The sequence below is a fragment of the Aulonocara stuartgranti genome (genome assembly GCF_965226115.1).
Source record: "Aulonocara stuartgranti genome assembly, chromosome: 17".
Lineage (NCBI taxonomy): Eukaryota > Metazoa > Chordata > Actinopteri > Cichliformes > Cichlidae > Aulonocara > Aulonocara stuartgranti.
Genome location: NC_138953.1, coordinates 7,090,681 through 7,115,142, shown reverse-complemented (window position 1 = coordinate 7,115,142; position 24,462 = coordinate 7,090,681). Strand labels below are relative to the sequence as shown.

General features: G+C 41.2%; 1 protein-coding gene across 5 annotated transcripts in view; it reads left to right on the top strand.

Moving 5' to 3' along the window:
* Positions 1-11,839: 11,839 nt before the first annotated feature.
* lrp8 (low density lipoprotein receptor-related protein 8, apolipoprotein e receptor) overlaps positions 11,840-24,462 on the top strand; it is a 183,509-nt gene continuing 170,886 nt past the window's right edge. For 2 of the 5 annotated variants that reach the window (XM_082511666.1, XM_082511665.1), the window contains exons 1-2: positions 11,840-16,005; positions 16,789-16,914. In XM_082511666.1, coding sequence (XP_082367792.1) covers positions 15,939-16,005; positions 16,789-16,914 — 193 coding nt within the window. In that variant the 5' untranslated portion in view covers positions 11,840-15,938. The remainder of the gene's footprint in view (positions 16,006-16,788; positions 16,915-24,462) is intronic. The other 3 variants (XM_082511669.1, XM_082511667.1, XM_082511668.1) reach the window with 2 other exon arrangements.

Here is a 24,462-nt window from a genome sequence, read left to right as displayed (position 1 = left end):
AATAGTTGCCATGTGCAGCTCTCCTGCTGTTACAGTTGTTGCAAATAAAGAAACCCGCTACAGCGAACAAGAATCATGTCGTCTTTGCAAATGCAATTATTAATAAAGGACTTGTTTGTGAAGAGAAGCGTGAGCAGATAGCAGCTCCCTCACCTTGACATGCTTTGTGTGTTTTTGGATTCTCTGTGCTGTGCAAACACCATATGGTCAGGATTTTTTTCAAACCAGTCAGTCATCCTGGGAACTAATCTAATGAAACAAATAGCTCTGCGCTCATGTGGGCGGCTCTAGAGGAATATGCCTCTGACCAATTTTTTATTTTTTTTACTCTAGTCCATTAGGTTAAGAAATCGGGGCATATGGTGTTGCTTGTATTTTGCCAACATTGTCTTTGAGCTGGGAAAAAGGGGGAAAGTGAGTTAAATAGTTTTTCTTTAGAGGCACATGTGTGTTGTCGTTTTGTAGCCCGGAGCGATAACTCCCTGTGTGAAACCAACCAACCAACCCCTTCCTCTCAAAATGAAATTGTTAAGGCAGACATAAGCCAGCACGTGTGATTTGACGCTGTTAGTACCCAAAACAGCTGCTTCTGTTGCTAAAACAACGTAAGATAAACAGATTTGCTATTCATATTGTGTGTATTTTTAATCTGTAAAGCAGTAGCATGCTCAGATATGAAGGTTACAATTCCCAAAAGGAAACAATTTTTTAAAAAAGGCCTTAAAACATTTTTGGCTTCAGCGAACAAGTGGATGTTTGCTGCGTTCTTTTCCCACCAATCTCTATTCTTTAAGGTACTCAGCCTGGGTTTACAGGTTGACAAAGGCCCCTCCACAAAGCTCCACTTGACCTATTTTAATCGCCTCTTGTTGGGCATTGCCAGCATGCGGTGGTCTAAGCTGACCCCCCCCCCCCCCCCCAATCTTAGAGCGCAGGAGGGACTCAGCAGAAGAACAGACCAGATCCCTGTTCTCAGAGTATAAATCCTTACACTTAATCCCCCAGGGAGGTTGTTTGTGAGCAATATCACTCTTAAGAGTATAGCAACCCCCTAAACCACTTCCCTCCTCCTGCTGCGGAGAAAACCAAACGCAAGTGTGTCGCCAGCTCTGGAGCTATCTTCCTTTTCTATTTTCTGACTTTCTCAGCTTTTCTCTTTTCTTTTGTTTTTTCTTTTCCCATCGAACATACCTCACTCACTTATTAAATCACAAATACATGTGCCTGAGCGAAAGCGCACACAGCTTGCTATCAATCTACATCCACGTCTTTCCATGTAGCCTTTATGTCTGCCTCATTGCTCCCTCCTGGACCAAAACACACAGGCCCATAGGGAAACACAAGCACATGCAGCCACCTGCCAAATCCTGGTAAGTGGCATCACTCACTTTTATATGGCTCCTGAGTCAGCAGCTCGCTCTTTCACTCCGGCATGTGTTCAACCAAAGGCGGTCTGCGATTTCTTTTCTCCAGTCCAACTCGACTTTAATCATTCTTATTCTCTCTCCCATTCTTCTCTCCTACGCCATCTAGAATTGATTCGATTTACTATTGCCAATTGTCATTTAGCCCAATTGTGAAATATAATATAAGATCTGAAAAGGTCACCTCTGTAGGTACAGTACAAATGCTGGAGGGTTCAGGTTATGTCTGTTTTTTGGCAGCCCTAAGCTTTGGTGATCAGTTTTTCTTTTAAGCTGGGGGAGGTTGCTTTGTACTGCTAAGAAAATATCAGATGTAGTCGTACAACTGATGGTTTCATACGGGTAACCTTATGAGAGGTAAAAATTAAATATTCAAACAGTAATTGCATGACATTGCATAAGACTGTGCTCCCGGACTTTCTTTGGTGTACTGACAGAACATGTACTATTACTTCTTTTGTTTATTGCTCTTCTACTATGTTGTTTACTGCTTGAACAGAAGGATTAGACCCGATCTCAATATTCTGTCTTCATCCCCTTGTTCTTAATTCCACTTAAATGCTCGTCTGAACACAAGCCAGGTCATCCCTATAGCCTACTTTCCATCTCACTTCATTAACAGTGCTGCAGCCCTTAAGTCAAATCCCCGCTGAATAGCAAATAATTGGGCATCCTCTGTGTTTTCATGGGTGAAGACGCATCGTGCTCTCATGCCGTCATGACTTCTGACCTCTGCTGCATTTTCCCCTCCTTTTGTCTTCTCACGCTGAAAAACAAAAACGCAATCATACCCAATGAAGGAGTCAACATTACAGTAACATAGTGCTGTGACAGTCCAGAGGATTTATTTACAGTAATGTGCTGTTCTTTGTGAATATTATTAACACCGCTGATGCTGATACCTTTTAGAGAAAAAGTAATGCCATAGAGGTTTTTTCTTTTTCAGTTTTGCTAGTTTTGAGCTCCACTGTGCTTCTCCAGTCTGCCCCTAGCACATCTACAAAAAATGCATTTTGCAACATGTCCCACTATATCTGATTTAGCAAATGGTCAATTACCAGAATGACAAAGTAGCCATAAAGTCATCATACAGTGATCCAGTTGCTCATGGACAGATCCCCTTCTGCCAGTACAAACACACATGGGGGAAGGTATACTTCATAAGTTTAAACTTCATTTACAGCAGCTGTACAGCCAAGAACAGTGGTATAACAGTGTATAACATTCTGATATCTTCAGTCAGTATAGTGTTAAGTAGAAGTACAGAAGATTAATTTACATTATATTTTTCCCTAACCACACAAAAAAGGTAACAGCCCAGTTTCAGCACTGTTGCATTTAATGATTTTTCAGTTCAATTCAATTTTATTTATATAGCATCAAATCACAACAACAGTTGCCTCAAGGTGCTTATATTGTAAGGTAACGATAAACTTGTAGTCAAGACCACCTAAACCAAGACCAAGACAATACCAGAGGGTATCAAGACCAAGACACGACCAAGACCAAGACAGACCGAGTCAAGACAAGACAAAGTCGAGACGAGACCAAGACAAAAAAGTCTTTAAACTGCAGCCAGATGCTGCTTTGTTTATGGGTGTCAGGCATCTTTATGTGTTTTGCGATGCACTTGCACAGCCCTCCTCACCACTGTCTACTGTCTCACTTACTTACTAAAAGGACAGACGCACACTCCACTTGACTGTTGCGTCTCTCACCCTCTCTGTTTTTCACATAATGATATTATCCTATATCCTCGCATGTGATTGGCCACAATATGGAGGGATTGGAGCCAGGGCTGGACTGGGACAAAAAACCGGCCCAGGCATTTTGACTAGGGACCGGCCCACCAGATATTATAGGAAAAGCCATGAAGCCTTTGAATGAAAACAAACACTGTTGTGACAGTGGTGTATGCTGTCTTGTTGGTATATGTGTGATTTCTATACATTTTACATCAGATAGAAACTTTGGTTGTAAGATACAGATAATTCTTTATTAAAAGCTAGACATTTTAAATGAGAATAAGAAAGAAAAGTATTTGTCTGTGCCCCCACTTTCCCTGTTAATGCCCTACCTGGCCCCCTGGCAAAACTTTGTTAGACCCGCCCCTGCACAGTTACCAGCTGTCAGCTACTTAGAAAAGGATCCTGGTGTTATTTGTCTCTCAGAAACCGTTCAGTTCAGTTCCATCACCTGTTCAGCTCTGATGATTCAGTAAGGACATTTCCTGGTTTCATATTCATGTTTTCCTCTCACCACATATCCAAACTGATATCAGAACCAGCAGCTTTACGTCTGTGGCTCCAGCAAACATCAGCTGATACTAGAAAGTAATATTAAATAAATTCTACCAACAGCCTATCAAGCTTAAACGTGCTGCTGTTGTTTAGCGCGACATCCGCTGGTTTCCTCTTTCTGGCGCAAAGTTATAAACAAACAAGAGAGACGGGACTTGTGTCAGAAAAGCCAATCAGCTGATCATTGATCAGTTTCATGATTGAAGTAGCAACAGGAGAGGGAGGGGAGAGAAGAAGAGAAGAAGAGGCAGCTGTGCAGCGTAAAGACGCAGAATAAATCCAGCTTGTGTTTTTTTTTTTCATTCTAGCTGAAGTCCGGGACAAACTGTGTTTCTTTTCAGCTCAATACGAAATGCGTAATATTTTCTTTGAATACGGATTCGTCTCATATTTGTATACTCTACTAACTAACCTTATGAATAAAATAAAGTTCACTATCAGTAACATCATAGCACCCACCCAGCTGTATAGAAACTCCGTCATGCTAGCTAGCACGCAGTATGAGTTATTGTAACTGACTGTAAAAAGTCAGTACAATGAAAATAAACTCCACCTAAACTTGGTTTATATCTGAACCAGATAGACTGCAGGTCATAACTTCTTACCGGAAGTTCAGTTCACCTGACACTCGGATCAGCGGCTGTCTCGGGCCTCTCCTCTTCCTGCCTCCCCTTTCCCTCATCCACCTGCTGGCCTCTGTGGAAGCTCCGCCATAGCCACCACCAAACAACTGAGTTATTTTTAACACGCCGATGTGTAAAAACGGCCTATACCATTATAAATTTTTTTTTTTTAAAAACCCATCGGCCAATAAAAACGAAAAATCACCATCGGCCCACCAGGCAAATGCCCGGTATGCCCAATGGCCAGTCCAGCTATGATTGGAGCATAGATGAGCCACTGTGTGAGAGCTGAGCAGCTAAAGGAAATTAAGTGAGGAGCCGACTCTTCTGATTCACTACAAAGTACTCTCTAAGTAGGGCTCTTAGAGCTGATGCTTTTGCGCATGACACATTATCGAACATTACGTTGTGTGTCATGGATACTGTTGACTCCAAATCTCCCGACCAATGTTGATCTAAGACAGCAAGACCGAGACAGCGAGACCAAGACAAGACCAAGACCACATAAAAGACTGGTCTCGAGACATCCAACTGTATGTCTCCCCCCCCCAAATGAAAATGCACTTTGGCTACAGTGGGAAGGAAAAACTCCCCTTTAACAGGAAAAAACCTACAGCAGAACCAAGCTCAGGGATGGGCGGTCATCTGCAACTGGCTGGGGGTGAGGGAAGAAGACAAAGACATGCTGTGGAAGAGGGATTAATAATAACTAATGATTAAATGCAGAGTGGTGTGTAAACACATAGTGTGTGAAAAACGTAAGTGAAGAACAAGTTCAAGTTCAAATTTATTCATATAGCACTTTTAAAAACAACAGGTGTTGATCAAAGTACTGTACAATAAAATGGACAAGGCAGTAAACATAAAAGAAAAACAGAATAGTGTTTTAGAAGAGAATAAAATCATAAAAAGAATATAGGATGATTAATCAAAAGCCAGAGAATAAAAATGGGTCTTTAGATGAATTTTAAAAGTATCCAGTGTTTGGGAGGACCTGACATGCAAAGGCAATGTTTTCCAAAGTTTGGGGGCAGTCACAGCAAATGCCTGGTCTCCTCTGTGTTTCAATCTGGACCTATGGGCAACCAAAAGCATTTAGTCTGCAGACCTCAAGGATCTTGGGGGAGAATACCAGGTTGACATTAAGGATTTTTCATAATGTTAAGATGCATTAAAAATCTCAGTGTAAACTTCTTTTCCAAATAAAAGACTGAGGCAGCAAAGATGTAGGGATTAAAATTCCACAGCAGCATGTTTATTTGGATGGAAACACTTTCATCTGCGTACATGAAAATTAGACACAATGCATTAAGTAAATAACTGGAAATGACATTGGTGATTTGCATTTAGATGAGCAGATTTTCATCCTGTACTGATATTGTTATTATCAGCCATGTGGGGAAATAATAGCAGAGGTGAGAGAGAGCGCCGCCACTGCTGACGGAGCAAGGTTCACTGCGACATAAATAAGACCTCGTCCATTTATACACATCCCGCACAGTCACAGTCTCACACAGAGACTCCAAGAAAATAAATGGCTATTTATGAGGTGCTATTGTTAGTTAAATGGCAATGGTGAGGGAATGGGGGTTCATATGGGAATAGATGCTTGTAGCAAAAGAACAGAGTGCAGTAACTTATTATGAATTCTGATGTGTGCTGGCAATGTTGGAATTGATATATATATGCATGACTCTCTTTCAAGAAACATCTAAATCCTTAAATCCTTTTTCTAATATTTTTTTTATGTTTATTAAGTAAATGATTATTATAAAAATGAGTTGGTTGGAATATTGGAGCTATTATTGGAGCCTTTTCAAAGAAAGAAAGAAAGAAACTAAGTGATAAGCAAGTGTCAAAGTCACATTAAGCACTTCTGTTGAGTAACAAACAGTACAGACAATTCACTCGTTGTGTAAATGTTTATGGCTGTCAAGGGAAATGTCTGCAGATTCTTTGCTTCAGTAAATCTTAAGTCATCTGACTCCTATCCTGCATTTCCTCTTCAGAAATCCTAATCATCTTGTTGTATCTCTAAGATTAAGAGTTTAAGTCCTATTAGACACTACACGGATGTACAACATGGATGTACAAATCAATATTTGGTAAGCCATCTCAGGCTGTGGGAATTTTTGACGGATCTGGCTTTCTCCTCTCCTCTCCTCTCCTCTCCTCTCCTCTCCTCTCCTCTCCTCTCCTCTCCTCTCCTCTCCAGAAAGAGACCTGACCTTTCACCTCTGTCTGCCTAATGATCTGACCTCTCTTTTTACCTCTCTCTGAACCATCTCTTCAGCCCTCTCTCTGCTCTCCCATGGGACCTAGTAAGTGAGGAATCAGAGGGAAGAGGGCAGACTGGGTCTGCTCTTTCCGGATGCTTTGTCCTCCTTCACCTTCACCTCTGTCCCCCTTTCCTCTCTCCCACTCTCTTTTCTATCTGCCTTCTCTCTATCATTGACAAATCTGCTTTTTGCTTCCCTGCATCTACCAAAGAGGCCAATCCGAATAAGCTGTGCCTCTCACTCTTTACACTAATGTGTAAGCTGGGACCCGCTGGAGCAGGTTATGTTGCGGGAATAATGATGGCAGTTGAGGGAGAGAACTAAACTAGTAACATAGAGGCTTCATATTTACATCCAATATTACTCAAGCCATTTCAAGCCACAAATTAAAAGTTAAAGAATCGCCATGCTTTTCCCTTTAATAACCAACCTATGTTTGCACCACGACTTGATTGGTCCTGATTAAATTGTCTGCGTCAAAGTCACAGCTCAGCCTGGGGGGTGGAGTAAACAGGCCTATTAGCTGTTAACAAAGCTTCTCAGATATGAAACCATGCCTGCATTCGGTGCTAAAGCCAGTGGGAGATTATCCAGACTGCAAATACATGGGCGACTGAGATGCCCTTTGTACCATACAACAGAGGGCATTTCATGGGCAGAGCGCTGATCCCCTTACTGGTGTGCAGCTGAGGCAATGTAATCCCAAATTATTTAACCAGATTACTAGAGCATGAGAAAAATTCTGCCTTTGAATTATGTATGTGCGGGGGGTGGGGGTGGGGTGGGGGGGGGTATGTAGCAGGATATGAGTTCCAGTGTCAGTGTGATTATGCCCCACTAAAGCCAGAAACATTCTGCAGTGGGAGATGGTCTGTGAATGATTTCAAAATGCAGGTGAAGGACGGGAGAGCACACAAATACAAATTTTCATTTCTGTCTACTTGTGTTGATGATAAATTAAAGTGCCGGTCTTCCAAACAGCTTGACATCTTGCATTAAACATATCTGAGATGCAATGATATATTAAACATGTCAACAGTGGCTGTAGTTGAAAGCCAAAACAAGCTTGGAGTAAGAATTTTATGTACTTGGCAAATACCAAGCTCTGAAACAAAGAACATCCTGGCAATTTTATTGAAAAACAGAGGTCATGCTGCCAGAAACATGAAGGCTTTTTGGCAGTGAGGTTCATTCAACCCCACTTGTCTTTTAACCACTACAAGCTGTTTGGAAAGAAGTGCCACCAATAGGTTTGACCCAGATGAAGTTACCTGCCAAATGATTTTATTTTTCTACAAAATTTGCACTATCCGTTCATAAATCAACATCAGCTCTCAAGCAACAAAAGCAGGACAATTCTCCATCAAACAGCCGTGACACTGGTGTCTTCTCTCCTCTTTCCTGTGTCTACATATAGCTGTTAACTCTTCAGCATTAGATAGAAATGCTGGTTTTTGGCAGCTCCAGGTGTAGCCTAGCTCAGTGGATGCCCTTATCCCCGTGGCTCAGTACCAACTTTTGTGGAAGAAAGAATAAGGTCAGATGTCAGGGGATGAAAGGGTTGTGAATCCAAAACACAACTCAAGACCTGCAAATCAAGAGGCTTTCTAGATCAAGTGATGTGAACATGGTGTTTATTCCAGTCCACAGTCTGTATAATAAGATGTCCTGTCACTACATTAATGTCAAACTAAATACAGCATCATGCTCATTTCTGACAATTATCGCTCCCAGTAGAATGGGATAAAGCATTGTATGCATCTGATAAGTCACTTTAGCCTCATGATACTGTGTTGCTTATTAGCGAGAGCCACGTGTCAATTGAGCCTTCATAACAGGACTTGTGACGGTTATGTCCATTTTTAAAGACAATCTATTTTTTCCTCACCTATAAAAAAGGATTGATGGCAGGCTCCAGTTTTGAAAACAAAGTCAACGGGCCGATGTGAGCAGGCACTACCCTCGGTTTCTGATCAGTGGGCTGAAGGCCATCCCACCTGCTACAAACTGAAAGGCTGCATCTTTGACTGGTTGCCATTCTATCGCAGGGCCAGCACAGAGAGATACACAACCATTCGTGCTCACATTCACACCTACGGCCAATTTAGAATCACCAACGAGCACGTCTTTGGACTGTGGGAGGAAGTGGGAGTGTCCTGGAGAGAGCCCGCAGAGGCACAGGGAGAACATCCAAACTTCACATATAAAGGACCCAAATGGCCAAATAACACAAATTGCACAGTGGCAGTAATTTACAAAAATACTGAATGCCTTTTTAAAATGGTCTCTTTTTTTTTAACTGTCTCTGGTGATGCACATCACTTTTAAACAGTGCTTTTCATTCCATTTTCAAATAGCATGGTTTAGAAATATAGATATTTAAATAGTAATAGTAATATTGACGTTGAGAAATTTGTAGAGGATAAAGGGAAAAACAGTGCTTTAAGTTTGATATCACTGAAAGAAGCTAGTTCTTGATTTCATTTTTTTAAATCCAAGAAAATACATAGAAACAGCATCATAAATATGGATTCAAAAATCAATAATACATATCCTCTAACAGAGCACATTAAAGCAAGCTTCCTAACCTTTTCTGCTATATTGTCTGATGATGAAATGACGTCAAAATCTCATCTCTCGCCTCTCCGCCTGCAGCAGGCACCTGGCCAGCTATTGACCAGACCTCACTTGTGGTTTTTGGGTCACAAGCTGTGACAGGAAAGCAGATGACTCTCCTGTCCCATATCCAGTACTGTGCCACACACACACATGCAAGCACACACATTGATGCTCCGCGGGAAACACACAAGATTTGCTGACCACCGGATCTGTTGGCTTCCTCCGACAGCACTATCTGTCTCGTGCCAGAGAGTGGGCGCAGTGTAGAAAAGAGAAAAAGGGAAGAAAGAAAGGACAGAAAATGAAAGAAGAACGGTGGGAACGAAAAACAGAGGAAGAGAAAGCGAGCATGGTTAGAGTGAGCGCAGGCAAAGAGAGGCAGAGAGATGGGCAAAGAGACAGAGGAGGAAAGCAATCTTCTTAAAGGTCTGAAGGTCTGAGTCGGACTCACTCACCACCCTCTGGCAAAGATGAATGCACACGTTAGCTCCAGCTGTGTGTGCAGGGATGAAAGATGAACACGATTTCAGCATCGACCTCAAGGGGGGGTGAAGAAATCCGAAATTGTTAAATATAGTGTCGAAACATGACAGCATGATACTGCAGTGGAACTGCCCTGCTGCATGGTCTCACCTCAGACATTCAATGGCAGGCTGCTAGCATGCCCTCCATATCGCACTCTCTCTTCATTAAGGTAGACCTGCTGCTGCCCGATGAAATCAACGACCTTCTCCACTTCAGCGGGTGAATGTGACTCGACGCAAAGGAATCTCATCACAATGTCTGAGAACCTCTTTCATTAATCAGCGTTTATCCCAGTTGAGCAGTTCAAAGAATTTAATTCATTTTTCTGAAAATGATGTCCAAGTTCCCACTGCACAGATATACCTGGAATCTCTGGGATCATTTTAAAGGCCTGCAGACGAAATAGCCAATACTCACCTTTAACTTTGTGTGGACTCTACTAACTTGAGAGAAAATATTATCTGCCTCTTTGAATGCTAAATCCTCTGTTGTTGGTTTTGAACGTGGGATTTTGGGAGGATTTTGTGAAGAAGGCTTTTGGCAGCTACATCTGAAAAATGGCACTAATGAGAGTAGGGCTGAACGATTATGGAAAATAATCTAATTGCGATTTTTTGCCCCAATATTGCGATTGCGATGCGATATGCGATTATTTTTTAAGGTCTTTGTCTTCTGTATTATTAAACAAAGACAAGCAATACATCATATAGTATGGCCAATACTATATTACATTAATTTTAAACTGTTCTTTCCTGGAAGACAGACCTCTGTTATGATGACATGAGGTGATGCATGAATTGATGACTGACATTTTTATTTAACTTCTTCAATCACAACAGTATATTTGAACATACACAATAGTTTATTTTTAGCTTACAAACATCTGAGCATAAAGTGCTGACAAGGAACCCTGGTGTAAACATTAAAATGAAAGTCAGTACAATGTGCAGATTGCAGAAATATACATAAAAAAAAATCAGTGGCTTTACCACACTCAGTTTTTCGACATCTGTGAACTACTAGACAGTCATTCAATTAAAAAATAATATTAAATAAATAAAACTAATAAATAAAAAATACACACATCTTACTGATCTCTGCAGTCAGTAACATTACACATAAAGTGCAAACATAATAGCAATTGTATAAACACACACACAAACACGCCTTTAAAATTTAAAGGCGTGAAATTGGACGGTCTAGTTCTGATTAGCGTCACCGCTGTCTCGGTGGAGTTTAATAAACTCGGCCGTCTGCTTCTTGCTATCTAAAATATAACCAGACACTGGTGTAAATTCTCGACTGTCTCATACTTCTGTTTAATAAGTTTTCTGTTTGACGTTTAGTCAGCTGTGTGAAAACCAAGGAGGAACCCACCCGGGGGATTAATAAAGTTTTATTTTATCTAATCTAATAACTTTAATCTCAGCCAAACCGATTTACTCACGAACAAACAAAACACTGAAAAAAGCCCAACAATAACATTTTTAGGTTGTCTAAGTGACTTATATATTACGTTTAACCCGAGCAGCGAAACTCCGCGGTGATCTGAAAATGATGTGCCGGGAGTTGTGCCGTTCTCGGCCGCATCAGTAACCCTCGAGCTCCCGGCTAGCTGTCGAGCTGGTGGGTAGCAGACGCCTCTGAAAACGTCGAAGCACTTTTGCAAATATGGGATATCTTGATAAACCGAGCAGATATTCGATGTTTACACAACTACTTTCTCGCCTGAAAATATGTTAAAAGTTTATTTTGTGACCCAGAAAGATTAGTATGAGTAATTTTAAAACTTAGTAGCGGCCGCCATTGCTGGAAACTGGAGTTTGGCTGGGCCGCGCTATGAATTCTGGGATATGGTAGTAATTTGGACAGCCTTCGGCGCGTCGCTGTGACGTAATCGGTCTACAAATGCGGCCTCAGGAGGATGCAGCCCATGAATTGTATAATATAATCGCAGTATAATCGCAGCCTTTGCGGTTAGAAAATTGCACTTGATCATGTCGCGATATTATCGCAAATGCGATATATCGTTCAGCCCTAAATGAGAGTGGAGAGAATAACTCAAAACAGTAAAGCTATGAAACCAGCGAAAAGCTTTTGTAGAGTTGAATGAAACTACAGAGCTGAGTAATAATAATCTGCAGGTGTTACAGTGGTGAGAACTTTCACAGCACAGCGGAGCGAATGCACTCATTTGATCAATTGTTCATATAAAGAAAAAAAAATCAACTAGGCTGCAGACTGTATCGTCAAATGCCAAGAATTATTATTAGCTTGAGCTCACTGTTGGCAATGCACAAAAAATACGATTTTAACCGATTCCAATGAGATACTACTGGCAGAAAGTTTTTTATGTACTTTTAGCCAATCTCAAAGCCTCTCCATCTAATGCAGCTGATTTTTCTTCCTGCAGATTGCTGCTCACTTGCAATAATTCATGAAGTTGGTTATTTTATGCATGTGACCTTTTAATTCGCTGATATTCACGTTCACCAGTACTGTGGGGCTATGCCACAGGTGCAGCAGACACGGTGTTATCCTCTGAGTTTCAAAATGGCATCACATGTACATGAAAAGTCAAACATGTGCAAAAAACTCAGAGGATCTAAAACCAGACACGCACAGTTTAAAAACCCCCAATTTGTATACTATAAGAGTTTAAGTTTTCTTGAGTTTCTCTAGCTGTTCTGGTATGTCTCCTGTAGCAATAACATATGCATTTGCTTTTGTGGTGTACTCTTTCCCCCGAGGAACAACAAACACCGCTAGCAGTTAATGTGAAAGTGATGCCAAACATCCACCCCCCCTTTTAACCATTTTCTGCACCTGTGCTAGCTTTTTAATGTTTCATTCACACTCTTTTTTTTATTGAATAATGTATAAGAGGCACGAGTTGTATTTTTTTCCTCCCCTTCTATTTATACAGTAGTTTTATTCATTATTCATGTGTTGATTCATGTGTTAAAGTCATTTCATGCACATGAGCCATGCTGAACTGCAGAAAATCAAAACGGAACTCTTGCTGCATAGAACAGCAGTGCAGACCCAGCTGTTCCCTTTCAATGCACACACTTTTCATTCAGTTCAAGATTTAAGGTCACTTTTCTGGCTTTAAGTATCTCTACTGATATGACTCTACATACCCCAAACTTTGTTTTATTCTTAAACTATTCACTATGATTCTTCCAGACAGCTAAAAATCCACCAGCCTCATATTTCAACAAAACATATGACACATATCGCTTACAATTTTTTTAAATGAAAGCACGGCAGTTACTCAACTGTTTAACAAGCTTACTTTAGAAGATGAGGAACCAAAATAAACCTTGCTAAATGCACTGGAAAGCATTAAAAAACAGCTCCAGCTTGCGGCATTTGCCAGTGAATAAAACATTATTTGCCAGTGGTGTTCCCATTTATTAGCTAGCTTATATTGTTTCCCATAGCAACACAATGCATGAAAATTAGATGTATGTGGGAAAATTACACGAGGACTTCTAATGTTATCTTTTACATTTATCACTGGATTACAATGGCCATTTCGGATGCTGCTGACAAACTTTAAAAAGGACATTTACAGAGCAAAGACAACACGGCTTTATTTCACACCGTGTTGGAGAGAAGACTATATGAATACGTGGTGATTCCACTGAACATGCTTGCTTTCACATGAATTTTCATCTGGTGCTCACTCGAGTCCCGCCATGTGGTAGTACACTGAAAAGAAAAACTTGATGGAGAACAAAACAAATAATGAGTGCTGCTCAGTGAACATTTCATTGTGACCAGTTTCTGGCTTGTAGGAGCAGAATATGATTTGAGCACACGGGAGTCCTTATTCCTGAAAAAGGTCTCAGTTTCTCCAGTTATTTAGCCAAAGGTCAGTTTTTCAAGACAACCTCATGACTGTTTGGGACAACAGTGTGATTTACATTACCAATATGCCTTCTCATTTAGCTGTCAGGTACTTATTATGTTGTCAGCATGTTGCTCTGCACTGTGTATTCAGGTTGAGCCAAATTCTAGGAATAACAACTGATCCCCTCAATTATAAATGATATAAAGAGGTGAGGCTCTGCACAAAGTGAACATTTAAGGGGATTTGGAGAGCCAAAAATGGCCATGAGCAGCTATCAGCAACTGTGTGATTCAAAGTTGTCTTAAAAGAATATTATGGCATCTCTGGTAATAAACGTATTTGCCAAGCGTTACACTGGTTTCTGTATCTGTGAGTATACAACCCAATGCTATCATCTGTTTAAAGTCTTTGAACCACCGTCCATGTGCCCTCCATTTAGTTGTGACTATACAGACTTTTACACCGCTAAGCTACAAGGCCGCCAACTGCTTATGTGTCCTTCAAGTGAAGTAGAAAGTAATAAATATAGTACTGTGCAAATGTTTTGAGTCACTCCTTTGTATTTTTGAAGAGGTTGCAACAGTTCTCTAAGCTTTCTGAAGGTCTTTCAACGTTTTTCTTTGGACATTATCTGCTTTTTCACTCATTTCTGGTCCAGTCCTTGTACCTGACCATTTTGAGATGTATGTTTTTTAAGACACTTTTTGTTTAAGCACTTTGTTACTAAGCGCCTGTTGCTAAAACATATACTTTTTCCCCCCCATTTTTGTTGGTGGCACCTATGAAAAATGCCAAGGATAACACAGTTTGACTGGTATAAAATAGTATTTTTGCACTTACAGAGTAAGTCCTAAAGAGCTATGTGACATGGTGTTTAGCATGTCCTTAAAACATCTGACGAAATAGGACTAGTGAAGAACAAAAGACAACGAGTCCGGCCTAAAAAATAATGTGACCTCGGATCTGAAACTGATGTGAAACTTTCTTTGAGATGGATCTAACATTTTGGACTTGAACACTTAGAGAATAAACATTCATTCAAACTATTTCGACTGTGTGATGTATTTTTTAGAACCTCAAACCCTGCGTAAATTGGCATAATGTTATAATCTCATAAACAGCAACTTCTGACAATAAGTGCTGAAAATAATTGACAGTAAGTGTGTGTTAGAGCCCTGACTTCAGTCAGGAGATGAGGTTTGAGGTGAGTAGGAAGAGGATATCAGTAAATGTGGACAAGTTACGAGTATTTTCTAGCCACATACATTAAACGTGATTAGGCAGAATTTCAACGTCCATCTCAGCCACTGTATTGAAGATGGTGTGACAACAGAGCGGCTTTCACAAACTGGCGCCCGCTTCTGTTTAATGGATTAAATTCTAAGTTCATGAGAACACATCAAGTGACTGGAAGACATAATTACACACTAAACAGTGAATATTTATGAGCACAACATCATTTTTTTCTGTTGAACAACATAAATAAAATGCCTTTTTGTACCTTTAAGGACATTATCATTTTACAGGGATTTGTATAGTCACTGAGGAACGTTCTTTGTTTCCAGTTTTTGCGCAGCAGCCCTTAAACTCTTATATTCAGCCACCTTTGTATTTTCACCTGCTGATACACCAATGAAAAAACCGCTAGGTTAAGACCACAAAACTACCGGGTTAGGACTAGTGAAAAAAGACGGTCTGCATTACAGTGCACACCCACTTCCAGAAAAAGTGAACCACGTTTTAGAGAACCTGTCTGGGGTTTCCGTTGTTTCACGGAGGTGGGCAACTTCCTCTTGCTTGTTACATTTCCTTAATTTTGGCTACATTTTTAAGCCTTTGACTAGCTTACCGGCAAATATATCATTCCAGCTAACTCAAGATGAGGAGTCAGAACTATTTATTTAGCAGTTTACTTTCGGTTTGCTACTAAAATGCTCAATAGGAAATAAAAGAAAAATCACTGTGACTCAGCTCTTTCTGCAGATGTGTCTCCTCTGGCTAGCAGCCAACCACGTAGTTTTTTTTCTTACCTACTACTTTAACCGCAGGCACCATCACACGCTGAAACTATCCCGCCCATAAGCGTCACTGATTCAAATTGCAGCCGAGGCAGAGGGAGAGAAAGCAGCAAGCCGGGCTGAGCACACTCACACACTCCGAGCAGACAGGCTGGCAGAGCAGCACGGAGCGAGTCACTCGCTGGAGATTCTTCACACTGTCTTTTTTTTTTTTTTTTTTTTTTTTTGGGGTGGGTGGGGAGGAAATTTTACTTACATGCGGACAACCGCGGAGCCCCCCAGGATCTAACGATGTGGACAGAGGTCGGAAAGCTCGTGCTATTACATCTGTTACTCCTGGACCTCCATTGCGCTAAAGGTAGGGGACTTGTTTCGAGGTATAGAGGGGTGAATTTGCATCGCAGCGCGGACACTGGCAACGCTTTCTCAGGGGATCTGGGTTGCCTGTTTGAAAAACAAAACAAAACAAACGAGTTGTCTGTCAGTGCGATCGGCGTCTTCTTAAGTGCCGAGATAATGTGCTGTGTGCATCGTGCGTACATACTTATGTCCGCATTTGGACTGCTATTAACGGCGGTAGGAGGTGACAATGAATGAAATAAAGGGCAGCACATGCTCTCTAGCTGATGCTGGAAGATGGAAAAAGGCTGTCAGTGGTGATGTGGTCGCTGAGTGGAGATTGTAATGGTGTGCATTGGATGCATTCTTTGTAATTGGAGCTAACATTTTGAACAGATGAAATAGCCTGAAATTGGTCTGAATGTTTAAGTGCCAGCAGGAACTTCGGCAGCAACCTAAGTTAACCAAAGGTGGCATAGTGGTACATAAACAACAGCATGCCCATTACAGTCATGGTGGAAAAAGGGATAGTTGGCATTTAAAAAACACTTGAATTATTACTTGATTACAGCAGCAACATTATTAATTGGGGCAACTTTACCAATTTCCCACTTTCATTAGTAACAAATGAAAGTTTGTCAGTTAACCTCCCAAACTTGTTTGTAATTTGTTGCATTTTTGTTTCTCTGATTCACTCCTGTGAAATTCATAATGTGATCTCTAAATGAGAAATGAAAGTGACAGACAGTTTGTCTTTCTTTCTTTCTTTCTTTTTTTAAAAAATATTTCCCTCAAAACACAGGAACTCACACGCAGTCAGAGTGTGAGACCGGGCAGTTTCAATGCAAGAGCGGAGCGTGCATCCCGATCGTGTGGAGATGTGATGGAGATGATGACTGCCCCGACAGCAGCGATGAGGAGAATTGTCGTAAGTAGCCCGTACAGAGTCTTTTGTGTTGGCTGACTAAACACAATAATTCCTTTGCTCGCTGCTTCCTGGAGTTTGAACCTGCCGTGACATATAGTTGCGTTCCTGCTTCCATAGGAGCAGGCGCCTTTGGATGAACTCTGGATTTTCAGCGGCAGGCTTCAGTGTCTAAATACTGCAATCTGGAGTGCATGTCTTGTTTTTTCCAGAACAAGACATGCACATGAATGGATAATGGTGGATGCTGTAGATAACCGATTAAATTCCAAATATAACTTTGGAATGAATGAAGTTATACTAAGAGTTGGCTCCTAATCATTTTGCTTGGGGCCCCTCTGGAATCTCCCATTCAGTTGTTCTACACAATAGAGCGCAGAAACTGTTGATCCTGGATCAAAGTCATATGGCCACAGGAATTTTTTTACTAAGCAAACCTCTGACATGAGCAGATTTTCTTTTTTTCAAAAGATGATTTCTTTTTTTAATTTTTCTCTGGCTGTGTGGAGATAATGTCAGTCTGGTTATCAGTTCTCAGCGTTTTACAGTCTCATAATTCATCTAGCATGGTTTCACAGATGGAGTCCTATGTCAAAGGGAGCGATAGCATTTCAGGGTTATGTTACATGACATCTAAATGCTGAGTAATGCCGGCTCTTCTGAAGTACTCGGGCTCTTTGATGGGGCTAACCACTAATTTTCTGCTTTTCTGGCCTTCGGTTATTGTATTAGTGTTATGTTAGGGAAGGGGAATGGGGGTTGGTAGCTTATGCTTCTGAACTGGATCCTATCAGGAAATTGCACTGACAACCAACTTTACTAATCATCGCTTATGAATTTGTCATGGTACTAATTGCTCGAATGGTTCCATTAGCGGCCAATTGATTCTTCACTGATGGCAGGGACCAGCACACCGAGCGCATGACTCCGTCCTCTGGCACGCCGGTTGCTGCTGATTGTCTCGAGAGTTTCATGCAGGAATGCCGTGACATTTACAGGCGCGTGTCGCTGACTGCGGAGACTGATTGGTATTATAGGACATTTAGTGGGCAATACTCGACGGTAGCTGAATTGGATTTTAATGAGCTCCGCTTCAGTCTAACAGGTTGGGTTTACTTTTTAATTGAGTATGGGTTGGGTTTTGTTTTTTTTAAAAAGCATTAGAATGGTACTTAAGCCACAAGGTGACAGAATGACCTTTCAACTGAGCTGCTCTGTATGCACCAGAAATGTGCTCCTGTAAGCTTCAGATGTGGGTTTGATTTCCTCCTGGGCTCCCTGTCACTCTCTTGATCTGTTCTCCTGCTCAGACTCTACCTTTTATCTACTTTTTCAAGCCCCTCTCACTGTGCCTTATATACTCTTCATCCCTTGCTTGCGCTCTCCCTTCCTAACAGCTTTATGCTCTATTCTTTGAGAGCTTCAGCCCTCAGCTTGTGCTGGAAGTGATTTTTTTTTTTTTTTTTAATAAAAAGCCACTCACTTCTCTCACTTCTGCACCCCCCCCCCCCCCCCCCCCCCAAGTCTCTTGTGGCCACTTTGGCAGTGTGAATGCCCCATCCCACCCAAAAAAAAAGAAAAGAAAAAAGGTTATGCCCGCCCAGCTTAACGCCCACAAAAAGCATCAGCTGACAGGTTGGAGATAAATCCAACAGTGTGACTCTGGCTGCCAGAGTGATGCTCGGTGGCTGGCAACGCACCAGCCCTTCGAACAGATGCCAGCACTGCCACTGCTGCCTCCCCACCCAGCATGAGCCCTATGGAGAGAGGGAGGTGGTGGTTGAAGGGGAGGAGGAGGGGCAGATATGATTGGGAGGAACAGGATGCTGTAGGGCAGCTATGATAAGGAAAATAGAAGCAAGTAATTTTGTAGAGTGGGGGGCAGCATGGAGAAGGTCTACAGCACAATTGTGGGAAGAATAAACCCAGCGAAGCCAAATAATAAACTTTTCTGTCACTTATGATGGTGGGATAGGCTAAACAGGGTACAGGCATCTTTTAACACACTTTTATTCACAAAGAACCCTTTTAGTGCTCTTTGGTAATTTAACATGATTTCTTTTATGGCAAATTAGCCAAAGAATACAAAAAAAATGATACTGTGTAAAATTGTGTGGACATGGGACTAGTTATTCTCAGTTTCCCTGCATGAGATTTAAACAGTTTATTATGGAGAACTTATCCCAAACATCAATGTTTCCTCGAGCTTGGAGGGTTATTGGCTAAGTCGATTGTATAATTTGGTTTCTGAACAAATTGGAAGCAGGAATTACTTAAATTTCATGTGTGCAACACTGAAGGAGGACACTGCATGAAAACCTACATGCGAACATGCGTTTGTCACATAGAGTTTAGGCAGTAGTTTGTATGTAAATAAACCAGACGTCATTCTTTTACACATGCCAAGGCCAGATATGACTGTCTGAGCATGTACTCCATTATCTGTATCCATCAGACGGTAGCCATATTATCCACACTCGCCCATAGACGGGTGTCCCACAGCAGGGATTACCCCTATAGTATCCTCCTCCTAGCAGCTTATTAGAATAAGTCTTGGTAGATTGGGTTGTCTTTTGTGTCCGTCTCCCTGTTCTTTCATTCTCTCTTTTCCTTCCTCCTCCTCCTCCTGCTCCTCCCCTCTCCTCTCCTTCATTCTCAACATGCCTCTTGGTAGATTCTGCTCTTGTTGCCCTGGGAGACGGGTAAAGTGGTGATGGAGGTGGTGGTGGTAGTTGGATTTTGTGCACGCGCTTTCTTTGTAGGGAACAGAACACTGCTGCACATGTGTGTGCATCAACTCTGTATCTCTGCTTGGCTCTGTGTGACCTATATTTCAGCTGTGGAACATACAGAATAAAGCCCTTATCGTTTTAACAGCGGATTTAAGTGGATTTAATCACGTCTAATCCCAAGTGCTACTGTACAATCATTCCACATCAGGACTCTGTGTTAGATTTCAATTGTTCTTCCTCTTTTGCATTACTGTAGATTCCTCTCTTCCAAACTGTCTTAATCACGTGGCACTGTGATGGTCTGTCAGTTACTTTGAAGTTAAGCCTAATATTAAAAGTTCACAGGTTTAAGGATTGACGATATTAATATTAGTACGTTTCTAATCAGCCACAAAATCAAGATTAGAACTTTTGAGAGTTACTTGTATGTGGATGGTACTATGAGATGCAGCACTGCAACAGGTTCGTACTACAGAGGTCGCTCAACTGGGGTGGCTGCAGCTCAGGAAGTAGAGCAGGTCATTTACTAAGGTTTTAAGTTTGGTTATTTGATTTGATTAGCCTATGTGCCAAACTATCCTTGGGCAAGATACTGAACCCCAAGTTCCTCTCCAATACCATCAGAGCATAAATGTGTGTGAATGTTAGGTAGGAAGCTCTGGGGTAGAAAAAAGTGCTTTTGTTATTGGGGGAATGTTGTATAAATAGCTTTGAGTGCTCAACTAAAGTAGAAAAGATGTGCTTTGACAGACATTAGAACAGGTTTTGGGTTTTAGTCCCAGTAAACTGTGTAGGAGATCAACCTCACTAACTTCTGATGCACACAAAGTCATTTTGTTCAGGAAGCAGGCCCAAAATATGACAGAAGCCACTCACATCAGAAAAGAAACCCCTAGTAGGCGTCCAATAGGGAAACAGTCCAAGCATTTAAAAACCCTCCTTTGCCTGGTTTTTCTAGAGTGGAAGTCACCCCCTCAGTCATTATTTTGGTATATCCACAGATATTCATTGTGCCATTTATAAATGTTATCTCCCCAACACTTCTTGCACTAATGGATCCTTGTATCATCACACTCACGCTGCTTCTGTACTTCACTTTTGGGACTTTGCATTCATGCATTTGGATTCATAGTTTAAAGCTTGTGGCTAACCTGCTTAAACCCATGTGAACCCAAAAAATATTTATTTGACTAAAGGATGTGGTTTCATGTTCTTAGTAAGTTCAGAGTTTCAGTGACTGTTCATTGGAGGAAATGTCTGCTGATCAACTAAAAAACAGCAAGTTTTGAGAAGTGATACAGGTGTGACTTATTCAACATCAAGCGGTATGCAGGGGCGTACTCACTGCTGATCTGAAAGCATTTTCTGCAGCCTTTACTAATGATTCACACGCTGCTGGAACACGTTCAGCCAGAGGATAGGCACTGATTCAAAATCGTAAACCACCAATGAACTCAGATGACCTAATGTTTCAGAACATTTACAAGCAGCGGCTGGAAGACAGAAGACATAAGGATGGAGGTAAAAAAAATTAGCAATCAGTGTGTGTGTGTGTGTGTGTGTGTGTGTGTGTGTGCGCGCGCGCGCGCTCGTGTGTCACAGCAAGACAATGAGTTTGAGCAGGTCAGAGAAGGGGAGCGTCTCCTCTGTGGTCTCAAAACAGCTTCCCATAGCGGAGACATCACAACACATTTCACGCTGCTTCTGTGGGTGTGTGTGGAATCAGCCTCTCTCTGTCTCACACACACAAACAGGCACACACACTCAGACACACATGACACTGTAATAAGAGACTGCAGAGAAACGCTTCAGGCATAAAAGGCATTGTACTGATAGGCTCACCAAAACACATTTGGTCACCTGCTGACCCAAACACACACATGAACGCACACACATGGCTTTCTCTCACAGCTGGGGTCAGACTTTTAATGGGAATATGAGTTTGCAGGCACCAGTAGCTTAATACATGACACACACACACACAGAGACACACACACACAGACTCTGCACTTGTCTAGGTTAAAACAGCAGAAATCCACCGATCTGATATCAGGGTTAACTCCACCACTGAACGTGTTTCTAGTCCAGCTTCTTAGCAGGTCAACCACACACTACCACACATGGGGTGTGAGTGACACGTCACGTCATCTTTTAGTTTCCTGTGCTGGCACCGAGGACCTATAGCTGTGTGTGCATACGATTATGGAGTGTTGCACTAATCTTTAGAAAAGGAACCCCACTGCTGTGCGGTGTGACTATTGAGGCCCTGTGGAGCTCTCTAATTTTGTGTTTGTGAAACGGATAAGTATTGCATACTGAAGAAAAAGCTTGTCAGTAAAAAGATAAGGCTGTCCTTTAGAAACTGTTTATTTTTTGCTTTTACTGCAATTTGAGTCTCATGTATTTTTATTTTATTATAAAGTTGCACATTACTCCCTTTGTATTCTGCACTCAGACACCATGTATATGACTGTAATTTTTAACTGCCACTACAGACTGCAGATTAATGTCTTCAAATTCTATCAGTCTTGAAGCTAAACGGTGAGAATCTGTGAAGCTGCATTTCACAGTGATGGCAGTTCTGTGTAGCAGTTTTCAGAAGAAATGTATGAAATGTATTGATTGCCAGTATTTGTATCAATGAAAAAGGTAATTTATTCAGATCTAAAGTAAAGCAGTGTCCTTATCCACTATTGATGTGAAAAACTGCCCCTATCTTGCTTTTTTTAAAAACACATTAAAGGTTAAGAATTCTGCCTGGCTAATCCTAATACAAAAAAAATTTCTGTTAAGATTATAAATATGAAACTTAATCAGATGGACAGTTTCTCCCATGCAGCTTTGCTCACCTGACAGATGACAACCCCCAGAATTTGCCAGGGCGCCACCTTTGTCAGAGCCTGTATCATGTTCTACACTATAACAGTACCTGGCGTGTTGAACAAGTGTTGGGTGCAGTGGTGCAAAACAGCAGCAGGGTAATTTTAGCTGGGGTCAGTGCTGGCCTGAGGCGCTAACTCTGCCTTCTCTTTCTTTCGCTCTGCCTGTGTGTCCATCTGTTGGTCCGCTCTTTCTTGCTCATTTGTGGACATTTTTTACACCTCGCTGCCTCCATCGTTTCCTGCACGTTAGGGCTCTGAGTGTATGAAATAATGACTTTGTATTGACATGAAGGAAATGTAGCCTACAAACACGCTTAAAAAAAAATAGTGTGTGTGTGTGTGTGTGTGTGTGTAATAAATTGAGACTTTACTGTCTGTCTGCAGTACTTACAATCCTATTAGTTAGTGTTATTATTAGTGTGAGACTACACCTTCATCGTTAGCTTTAGGACCTGATACCAGTCACACATGGCTGATCCCTGTGCTTAGTATAAGGTATTTACATATTTTGGAAATCCAAAATTGGTTCCTGCTCCTCTGCAAAGTGACTCTCTTGCAGTAGTTTGTGAGTTCTGGTGGTATCATTTAGGGCTGAACGATTATGGAAAATAATCTAATTGCGATTTTTTGCCCCAATATTGCGATTGCGATGCGATATGCGATTATTTTTTAAGGTCTTTGTCTTCTGTATTATTAAACAAAGACAAGCAATACATCATATAGTATGGCCAATACTATATTACATTAATTTTAAACTGTTCTTTCCTGGAAGACAGACCTCTGTTATGATGACATGAGGTGATGCATGAATTGATGACTGACATTTTTATTTAACTTCTTCAATCACAACAGTATATTTGAACATACACAATAGTTTATTTTTAGCTTACAAACATCTGAGCATAAAGTGCTGACAAGGAACCCTGGTGTAAACATTAAAATGAAAGTCAGTACAATGTGCAGATTGCAGAAATATACATAAAAAAAATCAGTGGCTTTACCACACTCAGTTTTTCGACATCTGTGAACTACTAGACAGTCATTAAATAAAAAAATAATATTAAATAAATAAAACTAATAAATAAAAAATACACACATCTTACTGATCTCTGCAGTCAGTAACATTACACATAAAGTGCAAACATAATAGCAATTGTATAAACACACACACAAACACGCCTTTAAAATTTAAAGGCGTGAAATTGGACGGTCTAGTTCTGATTAGCGTCACCGCTGTCTCGGTGGAGTTTAATAAACTCGGCCGTCTGCTTCTTGCTATCTAAAATATAACCAGACACTGGCGTAAATTCTCGACTGTCTCATACTTCTGTTTAATAAGTTTTCTGTTTGACGTTTAGTCAGCTGTGTGAAAACCAAGGAGGAACCCACCCGGGGGATTAATAAAGTTTTATTTTATCTAATCTAATAACTTTAATCTCAGCAAAACCGATTTACTCACGAACAAACAAAACACTGAAAAAAGCCCAACAATAACATTTTTAGGTTGTCTAAGTGACTTGTATATTACGTTTAACCCGAGCAGCGAAACTCCGCGGTGATCTGAAAATGATGTGCCGGGAGTTGTGCCGTTCTCGGCCGCATCAGTAACCCTCGAGCTCCCGGCTAGCTGTCGAGCTGGTGGGTAGCAGACGCCTCTGAAAACGTCGAAGCACTTTTGCAAATATGGGATATCTTGATAAACCGAGCAGATATTTGATGTTTACACAACTACTTTCTCGCCTGAAAATATGTTAAAAGTTTATTTTGTGACCCTGAAAGATTAGTATGAGTAATTTTAAAACTTAGTAGTGGCCGCCATTGCTGGAAACTGGAGTTTGGCTGGGCCGCGCTATGAATTCTGGGATATGGTAGTAATTTGGACAGCCTTCGGCGCGTCGCTGTGACGTAATCGGTCTACAAATGCGGCCTCAGGAGGA